Here is a 13,662-nt window from a genome sequence, read left to right on the forward strand (position 1 = left end):
TCTATGACCCATGATGACTTTCTCTTATCCTTCCCAGGGATGACTTCAGAAAAACTGTGGAAAGGCAGTTTCCTCACTTGGGCTTACTTCTTTGCAGAAGGATAGGAGACTGGAGGAAGGCATGGCAACCCACTCCAGTGTTCTTGCCTAGAGAATCCCCATGGACAGAGGAGCCTGGTGGGCTAGAATCCATGGGGTCGCAAAGAGTCAGACACAACTGAATGACTAAGCATAGGAGGAGACTGAGTAGATACTTGGATGAGGATGAGAAAACCTATAGGTCATGTTTTCTTCTGCTCCGTAGAAAGTGACTCAGTGACCACTCTCTATGTCCAAATAGGACTCTAGAGCGAGACTAAGTTTGAACTGTGGCTCTGATCTTAGCAGCTCTGTGTCTTATTAATATCTGTATAAATAAGCTGCTATCATCATCATTATAATTACTATAATTTTATTATCATCTATATAGTCACAGGCTTCCCTGGTAGCTCAGATGGTAAAGAATCTGCCTGCAATGTGGAAGCCCAGGTTTGATCCCTGGGTCAGGAAGATCCCCTGGAGAAGGGAATGGCAACCCACTCCAGTATTCTTGCCTGGAGAATTCGATGGACAAAGAAGCCTGGCAGGCTACAGTCCATAGGGTTGCAAAGAGTTGGACCCAACTGAGCCACTAACACTAACCAACTAACTATAGTCATAGATGTTAAAAAAAAGTTCATCCCCCAAAGCCAAGAGGCACCTGTGCTTCTCATGTAGAGACCAGCATGAGTCTTGGGTATATAGTATCAGTGAGGAAACTCATCTTTCACTTCTATCATCATTCTAAGTATTTTGCACTGTAAGGGAGACTTGATGTCTAAGCAATTTCATTTCCTCAGACAAGCATAAGATTTAGTCAGGAAATGTGTTGGAGTCTCTGCTCTGCTATTTCCTGGCTGTATGCACAATGAACAGTCATGTGCCCTCTCCAAACCTCAATTTCTTCTTCTGTGGAACAAGCATTATAATGATACCTTTCCAGCCCATCTCGCAGGGCTGTGAAAACAGAATGAAGCCAGGTCAGTGAAAATACTGTTTAATGTGCAGGAAAAAAATATTAGGCATTGTTCTGAAACTGTATCTCTGGTTGTTTTGTGCCAAGGCATCCCAAGTGATGCTGTGTTGAATGACTTGGAATTATGGGAAGGGAGAATGTATGGAGATTGGGGTCTGGCGTGTTCATGTCTGTGACCTCTCTTTGTCCTTCCTGTCCAGTTGGACCCCTGATTGGCAAGTACTGTGGGACCAAAACACCTTCTGAACTCCGTTCGGCCACAGGGATCCTCTCTCTGACCTTTCACACGGACATGGCGGTAGCCAAGGACGGCTTCTCTGCACGTTACTACCTGGTCCATCAAGAGCCGCTGGAGAGTGAGTTGGCTGGCTGGGAAACTGACCTGTCCTCCCATGGGGGCTGTGAGGGTGATCTCTGCAAAAGAAGGAGGGAGAAAGTCAGACCTCAAGGGAACAGAGCTGTAGCCTCTTGCTGGGCAGAGATGAATGAAAATAGAATAAATGTCAGTCCAGATACTCATTTCTTTAAAGAAAAAGTATGTATACCAAGAATTAGCTATTCCCAGGGAAAGTCACAGGACCATCTCAAGTCTCAGAATGAAAGGGAGAGTACTTAAGGTATCTATATTGAGTCCCCCATGTGCTATTTTTGGTGGGTTTCCCAGGTGCTGCTAGTGGTAAAGAATCCACCTGAAGGAGATGCAAGAGATGTGCATTCGATCCCTGGGTCAGGAAGATCCCCTGGAGAAGGGAATAGCAACCCACTCCAGTATTCTTGCCTGGAGAATCCCATGAACAGAGGAGCCTGGTGGGCTACAGTCCATGGGGTCAGGCAAAGAGTCAGACACGACTGAGCGACTTAACACACATGCATGTGCTTTTCTTTCAGTCTGGGGTCATTTTCCTCACTCTCCAAGTCTCAGTGACCACTGTCAGAAAAATAGAACTTTTTTTTTTCTTTTGGTCGCACCATGCATGTGGGATCCTAGTTCCCCAACCAAGGATTGAACCCATGCCCCTTGCATTGGAAGCTCAGAGCCCTAACCACAGGACAGCCAGGGAAGTCTCAGAAATGGAGAAATTTTAAACCTTTCTCTATATACATATGTTTTAACATGAAATCTCTCTGGGCCTGACTAGAGTTTCTCTCACTAGGCTGGTACACTGCTGGATTTTCACTTTGTTCTGCCAGTAAACACAGTTTTTTAAGCTTCTGCTATGTAACGGGCACTGTGAAAAGCGTAGAAGATCTAATCCAGCCCCCAGCAGTCATGGACCTTGCCATGCAGACCATCAGTCTCTTGCTCTGAGCTGTATCTTTAAATCAGTTCCTCTTGGGCGTGGACTTCAGAGGTGCAGTCATCTTCCCTGAGAAACCTAAACGATCACGTGAATGACCAGAGGCACACTTTCAGGATGATTGGAGCTGGGCGAATCCTGCCATAGCGGTTGACAGTTCACCACACGGCAGCCTGGCCAAGGGACGGGTTTCATTCTGGGTTCTGTTTTTTCTTCAAAGAGCTCATGAAGGTTGAGAGACAAGAGAATAGTATTGTGAGTTAACCAAATTCTGCAGGTGGTCAGTGTGGTCACCGAGCGACAGAGTGGGTTTGATACCTGAGAGAGACTGCTGGTCCTTATCTGACACATGCACACACACGTATTGACCAGTGTCTGAGGGATCACGGGAAGGACAGCAATTAAACGGACAGCAGAAGAGGAAGTGACTTCTGAGGCCAGCTGCCCAGACAGGTGGTGCAGGCTAATGTAGAATGACACACATGTACTCACAGAGAGGACTCCCAAAGACAGGTATTTATTGCTTTGTAATGTCTGTCTTCGGTGCCAGAACTCATGAGACAGTTGAGTGAAAGAAAGAAGCAAAAGTGCCTCCTGGGTGTTTATTAATAAAGCAGGCTTCCCACGACGTATCAGCCCACCCAAGTCTATCACACGTTTACCTGTTATTTCAATAATGGTGCATCTGGAGTTTGGGAGCATCCGTAGCCTGCAGCACTAACAGTGCTTGTGCTTTAGATTGTATTTTTAATTTCTATGATGATTCTTATTTATCCACAGCCCAATTTCTTTTAGGTCAAATTTAGTTCCTTTCAGACCAAGAGGGGCTGTCAAGCTCTGTGACTTGGCATCATTGTTTGTAAAATGTGAGTATAGAATTAGGTCTTTAAGATGAAGGAGTGCCTGAAAGGACTCACCCCTTGAAGGGAGCAGCATTCTGGGGGTCTCGGGGTTTAAGGCTATGAGACCTAACTTCTGCCCTTGACCATCTCTACCCACCAGACTTTCAGTGCAATGTCCCTCTGGGAATGGAGTCTGGCCGGATTGCTAATGAACAGATCAGTGCCTCATCTACGTACTCTGATGGGAGGTGGACACCTCAGCAAAGCCGGCTCCATGGTGACGACAATGGCTGGACACCCAACTTGGACTCCAGCAAGGAGTATCTCCAGGTACTGACTCAGAGGCTGTTTAGAGTGTGTGTTCTTCGGTGGGTGAGGCAGCTGGCTCCTTCATTAGAGTCAACAAAGGACATGAAGAAAATAAGCATAACATAATTGAGAACTCCTCTCATCCATCCATCCTAAGAAATCCATATTCTAGGCACAAGCACAGTGCCAGGCACTGTGCTAAGCACCAGGATGAAATGGACACTGCCCTGCCCTTGTGAAGATTACCAGGCCCTGGTGGACTTTCTGGGCTGGGACAGGGTTTGCCCTTTCACTGTAGACATCCAAGCAACTTCTATAAACAGTTCCAGAGCGTCCTCATTCTTGGCAGAGGGAGGCATCAGGACGTAGGGGGCATTTTTCCTAAGGGCAGGCTGGCTGAGAAGCATGGCAACCTTTTGTGATCTCTGCTGTTTGGAGGGAGCCCTGCCAGGAAGGTTTTGCTGATAGCCATCAGGAGACCACGTGGGAAATTATCACTACCAGGAATGAAATTCCAATCGCGTGGATGCCCTGCAGCATTTTTTCAGGCTATTGTTTGCTTTCCTTCTGAATAAGACATGCAGCTTTTGTGGAATAATCCTCCCTTGCTCTACACACCGGTCCAGTGCTGGTCCCCAGGGGAGAGCAAGCCGCTAGTTCCATGCTAGAGCAAGGACTGCTTTCATGACACATGGTAGGTAGCCTTGTGACCTGCTGACAAGCCTGTCCTAGCTCTGAGGCTAGCTTGTCCTACCAGCCTCTGTTCTGAGAAGGACGTTACTGAGCAGATGACAGGAAAGGGAGAAAGACCCCTTAGAAACTTCCAGAGCATTCCATAGAATGAGCTCTAACAGCCCAACCCTAAGGCCATCTGTCACTCTCTTCTCTTCCTCTCCAATAATCCTTCTCATCTAGCAAAGCTTCCAGAAAGTTCTGACAGCCAGCATTCCATTGACTGTAGTCCTCGTTTTGAGTCCTAATCGTATTCTTTCTCCTATTGCTCTCCACTTGTTTATCATACACATATACAGCACTATGTACTTCTTTAGAATGCTTGATCATGCTGAGCACATATTAAGTAGCTAATAAATGCTTACTGAATCAAATTTTACCAGGGCATGCTGGCTCAGTTTTGATCACAGGGAGATTGCTGTTAAGAAACACTGCAGCCTGCAAAGGAATGACACCTAGCAATTTCCAAATGGGTTTGGTGTTGTGGAAGGGAAGGTGGCTCAAAATGTTGGCCATCCTCCTTGTCGGACAAAAGGTCAGCACTTGGTCCATAAGCATAATTGCTTGGGCAGACTCTACATGCCTTTTGACCCCTTGGTGACCCAAGCGACTAAATATACAATGGAGTGAGGGACTGAGGGGAGGAGAAACAGCTCTGAGCTGAGACTTTGGCAGCTAGGCTGGATCAGAGTGGAGTGGATTGGATTTAGCCATTGTTCCTGTAAAACAGCATCCGCTTTCACTATCCAAGGCAGGTCGTGGTTAAGTAAAAAGAGGTCATAGTTCTAGATGTTAATGATTCCTTTAAGATAAACAGTCATCCTGTCTGTTCAAATTTGCAAAAAAGAAAGAAAGAAAAAAAAAAGAAATAAAACTCAAGCTACAATTTCAGAGGTGTCCAATGTAGTTTGACTATGTCGAGTTTAACTCTCTAGTGGATGCAGACAGATACTGACCACCAATACCTGTGAGTGAATCACAGACACGGGTTGGGAGTCAAGTACTGCAATGGTGTCCTATGAAGGAAAGCCCAGATGCTGCCCTGTGTGGGGAGTCAAGACGCCCATCCTTCTTCACCTTCCTTCTCCAGGTGGACCTACGCTTTCTAACTGTGCTCACAGCCATTGCAACGCAGGGAGCGATTTCCAGGGAAACTCAGAATGGCTATTATGTCAAATCCTACAAGCTGGAAGTGAGCACTAATGGTGAGGACTGGATGGTGTACCGACACGGCAAGAACCACAAGGTAAAACCATGGCCCCACCACAGGGGCATGCGTGGGGCAGAGCAGGAGGGGTGGGTCAAGAGGGGCTGCAAACCCACCCCACATGGACAAGGCAGCCTTGTTCCCCAAGGCTCCAGTAATTGATGGAAGCACCGGAGACACTGGCCCTGAAAATATTCTTTCTTATGCTAAAGTGATTGGAAGACACCGTTTCTCCGACAGCCTGGCTGCTGTTGTATCTCGTACAGCAGAGAGAGAAAGAGCTTGCAGAGTGCTCTCTGACTACAAATGAAGGAGAGAATGTGTTCCTGGCCCGTGTCTCCCTGTGCAGGATTCATTGAGCATTGATGGCCTGAGTCCCTTCCACATGCTGCGTTAACAGTCACAAAACCCCATGAAACTACAGTTCGGGGAGTTACCGAGGTCTGGAAATAAAAGGGCACAGATCCTAAAAGGGAATCACAATGTCCCGAAGGAAAAAGAGGACAATAAATAATGAGGAGAAATTCGGTTTGTTGGGGATGAGATCTGAACTGGCAGTCATGCTTGGCAGTAAGGCATTGAATCTGCAAGGCTGGTGCCTTCAGCGTCTGGGGCTCCCACAGGCGTGTCCTCGTGGGTGATGTGAGGCTTTTGTTGTATATATGGATGAATGTCTGATCTCAGCTTTCTTACAACACGTGGCATTCTGGCAGTGAACAGGTCTGCAGCTGGCACTGGCAATGTACATACTGGTTATAAGGTAGACTCAGTGCGTGGAAAGGCTTATTGGAAATGGCCAGTGGTCTCACCTGGGCAGGGCAGGAGCACTGTTCTTTGTGGGCTGACTCTTGGGTCTCAAAGGAGAACACTCATCTTTCTCTGAATGGAACTGGGGAGTGAGGGAGAGTATCTCTCTCCCTGTCTGTCAGGCTGTGAGTTATCAAAAGGGTACACAGGTGGCCCAACCTTGAGAGGCTGAAGGTCTTTTCCAAACAAGGTGCCCTCAGCCTGTGTCACTGCCCCAAGGCGGCTTGTTCTTGCTGTTGTAACAGGAAACCTTGGGCCCAGAAAATCCCAAACTATAATGTTGGCACTGCTTCACTCGGGAAATGTGAGTTTTTAAAGGAGTGGATTTTTAAAAATTAAGATCGCCATAGTAACATGGCACCATTCATCTGAAATCATGGCTTCTAGATATTACCAGGTCTCTCTCTCTCTCTCTCACACACACACACACACACACACTCCCCATTTCACAGATAAAGAAAGTGAGAGACTTAGCAATTGAAAGACTTCCGCATTTTGATGTGTTGAGCAGGTCTGGTTTCTCATTGCCTGCTTTTGTTTCAGGGAGAGTTACTAAATGTGACTTGGACACAGCAAGCCAGAGTCGGCATGGGGTGCTGGGAGCTCTGTGGATGAAGTCCTCATCCCAGCCCGCTCCTTCTCATGCCCTCTCTTTCCACCCTCCCTTTTCCATAAGAAACTGCTAGAACCCAGAAATTCAGCCAGGCAGGCAAGGGCCTGCAGCTGGTTTGGGGTGGGTACAGGGGAGGAGGAAGAGGTTCCTTTAATCACCTCCCTGTCCAGGCTCAATGACTAAGCAGCGCTGGCCAGAGGGATACTGTAGCATAAGCCGATTTTAAAAGCACGCAGATGGACTGGGATGCTATTTAAAACACCATTTGTAGGAAATCTGCTTTTGGAAATACCTTAGCACTGCACATTTTGATAGAATGCTGTCCTCCCTGGCTTTATCCCTGGTATTGGTTCTGCAGGGAAGATATTCCTGAGAATTAAATGTAGCTTTCTGGACTCCTTTAGAACCATTCTTCTCCACTTTTTCATACCGGATACATTCTCATCTCTTTTATTTTCTCTCTCTCTCTCCCCTTTGCCTCCTCTTCTCACCCATGACTAAATTTTTTTCCCTAGAAACCATGGGGTAATTTCCTTCTTGGTACCTAGAAGGAGGCAGAAGAATGGACAGGCTGCCAATCAAGCATTGCCCCTCCCTGTGCTCCCTTGTCCGCGCTCTGGTGTGGCGGGTGAGGGAGGAGACCTCGGGTCCTCGAGTCCATGGATGGTCCCTGCTGCTCCTTCATTATCGGATCTGCTCCCAGACGTCTGTATTTAACGTGCGGATTCCGCACCGTTCATAGTGTGTCAGCGCAGCTCTCTGTCTGTTCGGGTTGAAATAGTTGAGTGAACCGTGCCAAATAGATTTGTCAAGTCTGCTGCAGTTTGAGTTGATGCCATGAAGGGGAGGTGGGGTGAGGAGGGGACCAGGGGGCAGTGTGGGGAGAGGTTTCGTCGACCCAGGACACTACCAGTTTCCCTTTGTAGCCGCCGGATGGTGGGCACCGTGCCAAGCACACTGGCGCTAAGTGGACTCAAAAGCAGAATTCAGCCAGAAGGACCTGTGAGCAAAGCCCAACAGAGGTGGAGGCAGGAGTGGGCTCTGCTCTGTGGGCAGTTGGGAGGGGTTGCAGATGGGACCCAGTGCACGGGGTGTGCAAGGAGGGGACGGTGATGTTTGGGGCAGAAATGTGGGGACTGATTTCCATTCCCTGGTCTCTGTCAACACCAGTGCGGTATACCAAAGGCCAGGGAATTGGGGAAGTTGGAGGAAAACAAGATTAACGAACACTCAGGGTGGTGGGGGATGGCTGCGCTAGTCCCTTGCAAAACACTCTCTACAGTTTGAACCCAGGCTGGGCTGAGGCAAGGCCTGAGCCTATGGTGGGGGAAGACTTCCTTGAGGCTAGGAAGTGAGGGGGACTGACTGAAGAGCTCTTTTCCAACCTCCCACGGCCTGGAAGCAGCCTCTTCTTAGGCCCTTTCTATCCAACAGGTAACGGTGAGGCTGCGGATGAGAAAGGCATTACCCTGTCGCTGGGGATATTGCAAGGATCCTCCAGGCAAAATGCAGCCTGGCTACACAGGCACGTGTACAGCACATCCCCAAATCCTTACCCAACTCCGCGTGCCATAAAAAATGGAACCTATGATTTTCCTACAGGGGGACCTTCTCATGCATATTTATTATGTAACCACAAGGCAGAGAGCTCTTCCACCTGTTAGAGCCCATAGCCAGCCTGTGTGCTCTTTTAGATTATACAAATTGCTTCATATATATTTCTTCAGAAACCACAAGCATAAAACTGCTGCCTTTGGTTTCACCGGCTGTATTAATAACACCCCAAACACAGACATAGCATTGTAAGTACAATAGTGGAAAGTTAGTATGTATGTCTATAATTATAGACACAATTATGTACACACAGACTAAGGGAGGGGCGTGGAGAAAGATGGAAAGAGCTGGAAGGCACGAGGCCTTGGCTAGGCTCCTGCTCACCTCTGAGATGCTGGTTCTGCGAGTCTGCGCTGGAGGCAGTGAGACAGAGGCTGCTGTCAAGCCAGGAGGACACAGGCCATGCCCTTACAGGTCTAAGCAAAAGCCTCTAATTTCAATTGTCCCTTATTGGGTACATGTGAGCATCTTTCTTGCTGATGTCACTCGTGTTACCTTGTTCTTAGTCACAGTATTGCTGGGCTGTTCTGATGTGTTTGGAAGAAATTTGGACTAAAAGAAAAAGTCTGTCAGGTGCTACCTGTATCCTGATGGCCAGATTGAAGATGGAAGGGTTAGGACAGGGAATGGGTAAGGTTTGGGTCCAAGAGTTTTCAAAATTACCCATAATGAGTGGCAGAAATGCACTAAGCTATGGAGAAGGCAATGGCACCCCACTCCAGTACTCTTGCCTGGAAAATCCCATGGAGGAGCCTGGTAGGCAGCAGTCCACGGGGTCGCGAAGAGTAGGACACGACTGAGCGACTTCACTTTCGCTTTCCACTTTCATGCATTGGAGAAGGAAATGGCAGCCCACTCCAGTGTTCTTGCCTGGAGAATCCCAGGGATGGAGCCTGGTGGGCTGTCTATGGGGTCGCACAGAGTCAGACACGACTGAAGTGACTTAGCAGCAGCAGCAGCAATCTTATTAATGTAACGATGACTTCCAAGGGGCTCGGAGAACCCTCAGGCGCTGGCTTATTTGCTTCAGAATTTAACAGTGTTTAAGACTGTGGAACTGAAGCTCTCGGGCAAAGTAATTTGCCCCAGGGACTTGGGGGAACTGTGGAGTCCCTGTGGAAGGCACCGGTCACCATGCTTTTGAGTTCAGACCAGTCTTCTCATAATCATGATGGCTCACCATCTTGCATTCAGAGGGAAATTGGCTTCCTCAATGTTCCATCCAGGGTTCAAGAGAGGCGCACATTCATGGAGATATGAAGGCAAGTTGTGCTTTGAGGGCACTGGGCTCATCATTTTGGATTTGGGACCCCATCATAGAATCCTGAGCTGTAACTTGAATGAAGTCACTTTGGCCACCTCCCTTCAGAACGAATAACCACTCCCCCATCACTTCAAAAATCCTCAGTTCTATATTTATTTTCCAAATTAAAACAAATCATTGTGAGAGCCATCTGAGAAATTTAAAACCCTTTGTGAAGCTTTCAGAAACTTAAGAAGAAAGACAAACCCCCCCAAATTAATTGGCTAAAGGTTGGAACCATGTGGTGTCTCGCTTCAGACCTTCTCAGATGATGCACTGTGTGACCTTGGAGATTTCTCTTTGCAGCTCCGTGCCTCAGTGTTTCTGCTGGCCCAAATGGAATGGTGCCTTTTTTGCTGTAGGCAGAGCACCTTGGGATCCATAGATGGAAGGCTCTCTGCAGATATAATTAATGTATTAGACCCACAGAGCTCTTCTTGAGCAGAAGCAAGTTATCAATTTAAAAAGTAACAAGGCCCCATGGGATATTTATCTGCCTCTCTTAAAACCATAGGTCTGGAAGGGACCTGATAAGTCATCCAGACCTCTCCGTGCATCTGATGGGGCCTGTACATGAGCTGCCACAGATAAACCGTACCCCTCAGGCTTCAGTTAGGAATGCAATTGTTCCTTCAATGAAAATTTGGGTTTTTAAAAATATATATATGTATCTTTTTTTGAAGCCTCCTGGTGGATGACTGGCTTTCCCTTTCCCTTTTATTGTAGTAATTTTACTTATTGTGTGTAATATTAAGACAATGACTCAAACCATCAGCTAGTAATGGACATCAAACTTTAGAAGTCATAGATATGATTATATTGTCCAGGGTCATGTATGTTCAGAAGACGGCTGATGTCCTCTCCGAATTCAAGTCCCCCAGTTTATCTGCCCCCCTCAATTATAACCAAGAAGAATCGAGGGCCCTTGGTAATTAAGTTTGTCCCTTATCCATTTGCCATGGGATGAGCTCAGACCTTTAGCCTCTCCACTTAGGAAGCTCCAGGGAAAATTTCATTATACATAAACTTGGAACCTTTTCTCCATCAGGCCCCCATGGCTGGCTTCACCCAACTCCCATGGGTGCTGAATTGTCTCCAGGACTGCAGGCCAGCCTCCCTGGCGCTTATGGCCTTGATGCTAAATTCCTTGTGCTTTCCAGACCCACGGCCAGTGGGACGGAGCAGACAGCAGGAAATGTGAAATGGTGCCGTGATTTTGCTTGGGCAAAAGCCCAAGCACCTCCGGATGAGCAGTGGGGTGAGCACTTCGCCAGGTAGATTGTTGGGTTCTTTGCTGTCACCAGTTCCCTGCTCTGTGGTTTCCTGAGATTTCTTCTGGAAAAAGAGTACAGTTGGCAGGTAGATTTAGCAACCTCATTCCCTGTGCACTTTTTGCTCTCTTTTCCCCACCTGGAGATTAAAAAAGGTGCCTCCTTAAATAATGTGGCAGTGTTCTTTCAGGAGGTTTTCAGTTGGAGGCCCTTCCCACCCAGGTAGAATGTCTATTTCTGCCCCACCTTCATGGGAGTACACCCTCATGGCTCTGATATTCCACTCTCCTGCAGCCCATCTCTCCTCCAGCCCCCGATCCCTGAGCTGTCCTCTGCTCCTCTCCTCCCTTATGCTTTCCTGTCTCAAATCCTGAAACCCTAATCCTGTTACTATGCTGTGTTCCAGGGCTCAGCATCTCGATGGGGGTAACTTGATCCCGCAGTAAATCTAACGGGCCCCTCAAGGCACACACAGATGGGGATGTGTACATACTACCCACCTCCGCCCCCCACCCCCAGAAAAAAAAATCAGCTTTCCTTGCCCTACACCTCACAACAAGCTCCTGCTCTTCTGTCTCCTCCTTCACATCAGCAATGCTGCCTGATGATAAAAACAGCCCTAAAGTAAAGGAGGAGGAGATAGGAGGGCATCGTGGTGGTAAATGAGCATTTGGTGGTTAGGGAATTTCTTTGCCCTACCCCCATCCCTTCCCGCCCTTAAATTCTCTTTCTCGGTGTCTCTCATAGATATATATTTATACAGGAGAGAGACATCCCTTCTGATTCTGTATCTGGCTAAGTTCCCACATTCACTAGAATGAAAGCAGCTTTAAAAAAAAAAAAATTATAGTCTTGAAGGAAGAGTTTTAAGAGAGAAATGTCAGGACCAAGATTTACAAACAGGAAAAAAAAGTCCATTGCCTTAACATCATTTTCCCCAAGTGCAGCAGGCCCCCATCCCCACCCCTACCCTTGCCTGTTTGGTGCAACAAATTAATTAAGCAGGATGGTATTCATTGATTAACCATTTATTTCCTGGTGTAGCCCCGATGGCTGATTTTAGAGAAAATGCAAGGGAAAGCAGGTGGGAGAGGGAGGACCAGCATTTGGTCCTGAGTGAGGATGGGTCAGTGTGGTGGTTCCTGAGAAGAATGTTTAAAATGTGCTCCTGTTTTCCCCCATCTCTGCCCTCCATTCCTGCCACCTGTCTTCTCTGCTGGCTTTGTTCTGCTCCTTGAGAGTCTGTGCCAAGTAGATTGAAAAGGAGAACTTTGGATGCAATGAAACATTTATTCGTGAAGAGAAATATTTATTTTTAAAAAAGAAACGGAGGAGAAAAAGATCTCCTGCACAGTTTCTACCTCAGGGCTCCAGCACTGTGTTGTCTTTGAAAAATTTTCTGCTCTCTGGGCAGTTCCTGGAGCCAGTTGCATTCACATATTTACAGCAAGATAGAAGTAAACTGTAGGTCACACTATAGGTAATGAAGGGACGGGCATGCGCAGACGGAATGAATGAAGCCCAGGCAGGTGGGAGGCAGTGCACAGAATGAGAGTCTGCGTCTGTGGACCAAAGGGCCTGCCTGACGGAGGAAGGTCAGGCAGCCAGGAGCACCGCGAGCCTGTGCTTTTCTCTCCACCGAGAGGCTCAAAGACTGTTGAGTGCCTACCCTGGCCTGGGCACCCGGATGTTGATGGCAGGGATGAACAGCGTATGGGAGAGAGATTTAGGGCTGGCAGAGAATCCACCCTCAAAGAGGACTCCCAGGTAGGCAATGAAACAGTAACTGTTCTCAGTGGCGCCTGAGTCACTGTGTGTTCTTCAAAGAGATCTTTGGGAGGGGTCAGCAAGAAGTGGTGTCTGTGGCTAGAAATGGGGTGAAAGACAAAGAACAGATGACCTCAAAAACCAAACATGATGGCTAGATGTTTCTTATTAGAGTATAAATGTATATACATACACATACATATGCATATATATATATATATATACTTTTATTTTTTACATTGTCCATGCCTTATGAGCTCACAGACATGGTCGAAACATGTTGTTTCCTTTTTCTGGGTGGGGGAAGAGTGATTTGTAGATAATAACCAAACTGGGATATTGGATAGCAGCCAATTTAATTGGCAGATGCCCCCCTCTCCCAGAGGTGCAAATCAAAAAATCCATGAAGTGCTGCCGGTTTCAGATTCTGTCTTACTGAAAATAAACCAAAGGTGTCCAGAATCAATTGGTAAGCGTTGGATTATGTTCGGAATTCAGCAAGGCACCAAATGGATTATCTAAACCACTTCGTGCCCTGAATTGTTTTTCAAACTTGGTTTACAGAAGTGCACTTGAAGAACTCTATATTCAACATAGCTTCATACATTCAGATATATACACACACACACACACACACATTAGTAATTACAACATAATCAATGCTATCCCACCTCTTTAGAAAGCTAGGATCACCTTGAACACACTTCTTTTCACACTTTTTCCTTTGGGTGGGGAAGCAACCATATTAACTTTTTTTTTTTAGTTAACAAAAACATATACCATCTGTGACATCCAGCTTTTAAAGCAGATGTTAAAATGTGATCATCACATGTATACACACACAT

At 47.0% G+C, this 13,662-nt stretch overlaps 1 protein-coding gene across 4 annotated transcripts in view; it reads left to right on the plus strand.

Moving 5' to 3' along the window:
• Positions 1 to 13,662, plus strand: part of NRP2 (neuropilin 2) — a 120,532-nt gene that overhangs the window by 41,937 nt on the left and 64,933 nt on the right. For all 4 annotated transcript variants that reach the window (XM_025278061.3, XM_025278063.3, XM_025278062.3 and 1 more), the window contains exons 5-7: positions 1,255 to 1,410; positions 3,355 to 3,524; positions 5,326 to 5,481. In XM_025278061.3, the coding sequence (XP_025133846.2) occupies positions 1,255 to 1,410; positions 3,355 to 3,524; positions 5,326 to 5,481 (482 nt within the window). The remainder of the gene's footprint in view (positions 1 to 1,254; positions 1,411 to 3,354; positions 3,525 to 5,325; positions 5,482 to 13,662) is intronic.

The sequence above is a fragment of the Bubalus bubalis genome, chromosome 2 (assembly GCF_019923935.1).
Source record: "Bubalus bubalis isolate 160015118507 breed Murrah chromosome 2, NDDB_SH_1, whole genome shotgun sequence".
Taxonomy (NCBI): domain Eukaryota; kingdom Metazoa; phylum Chordata; class Mammalia; order Artiodactyla; family Bovidae; genus Bubalus; species Bubalus bubalis.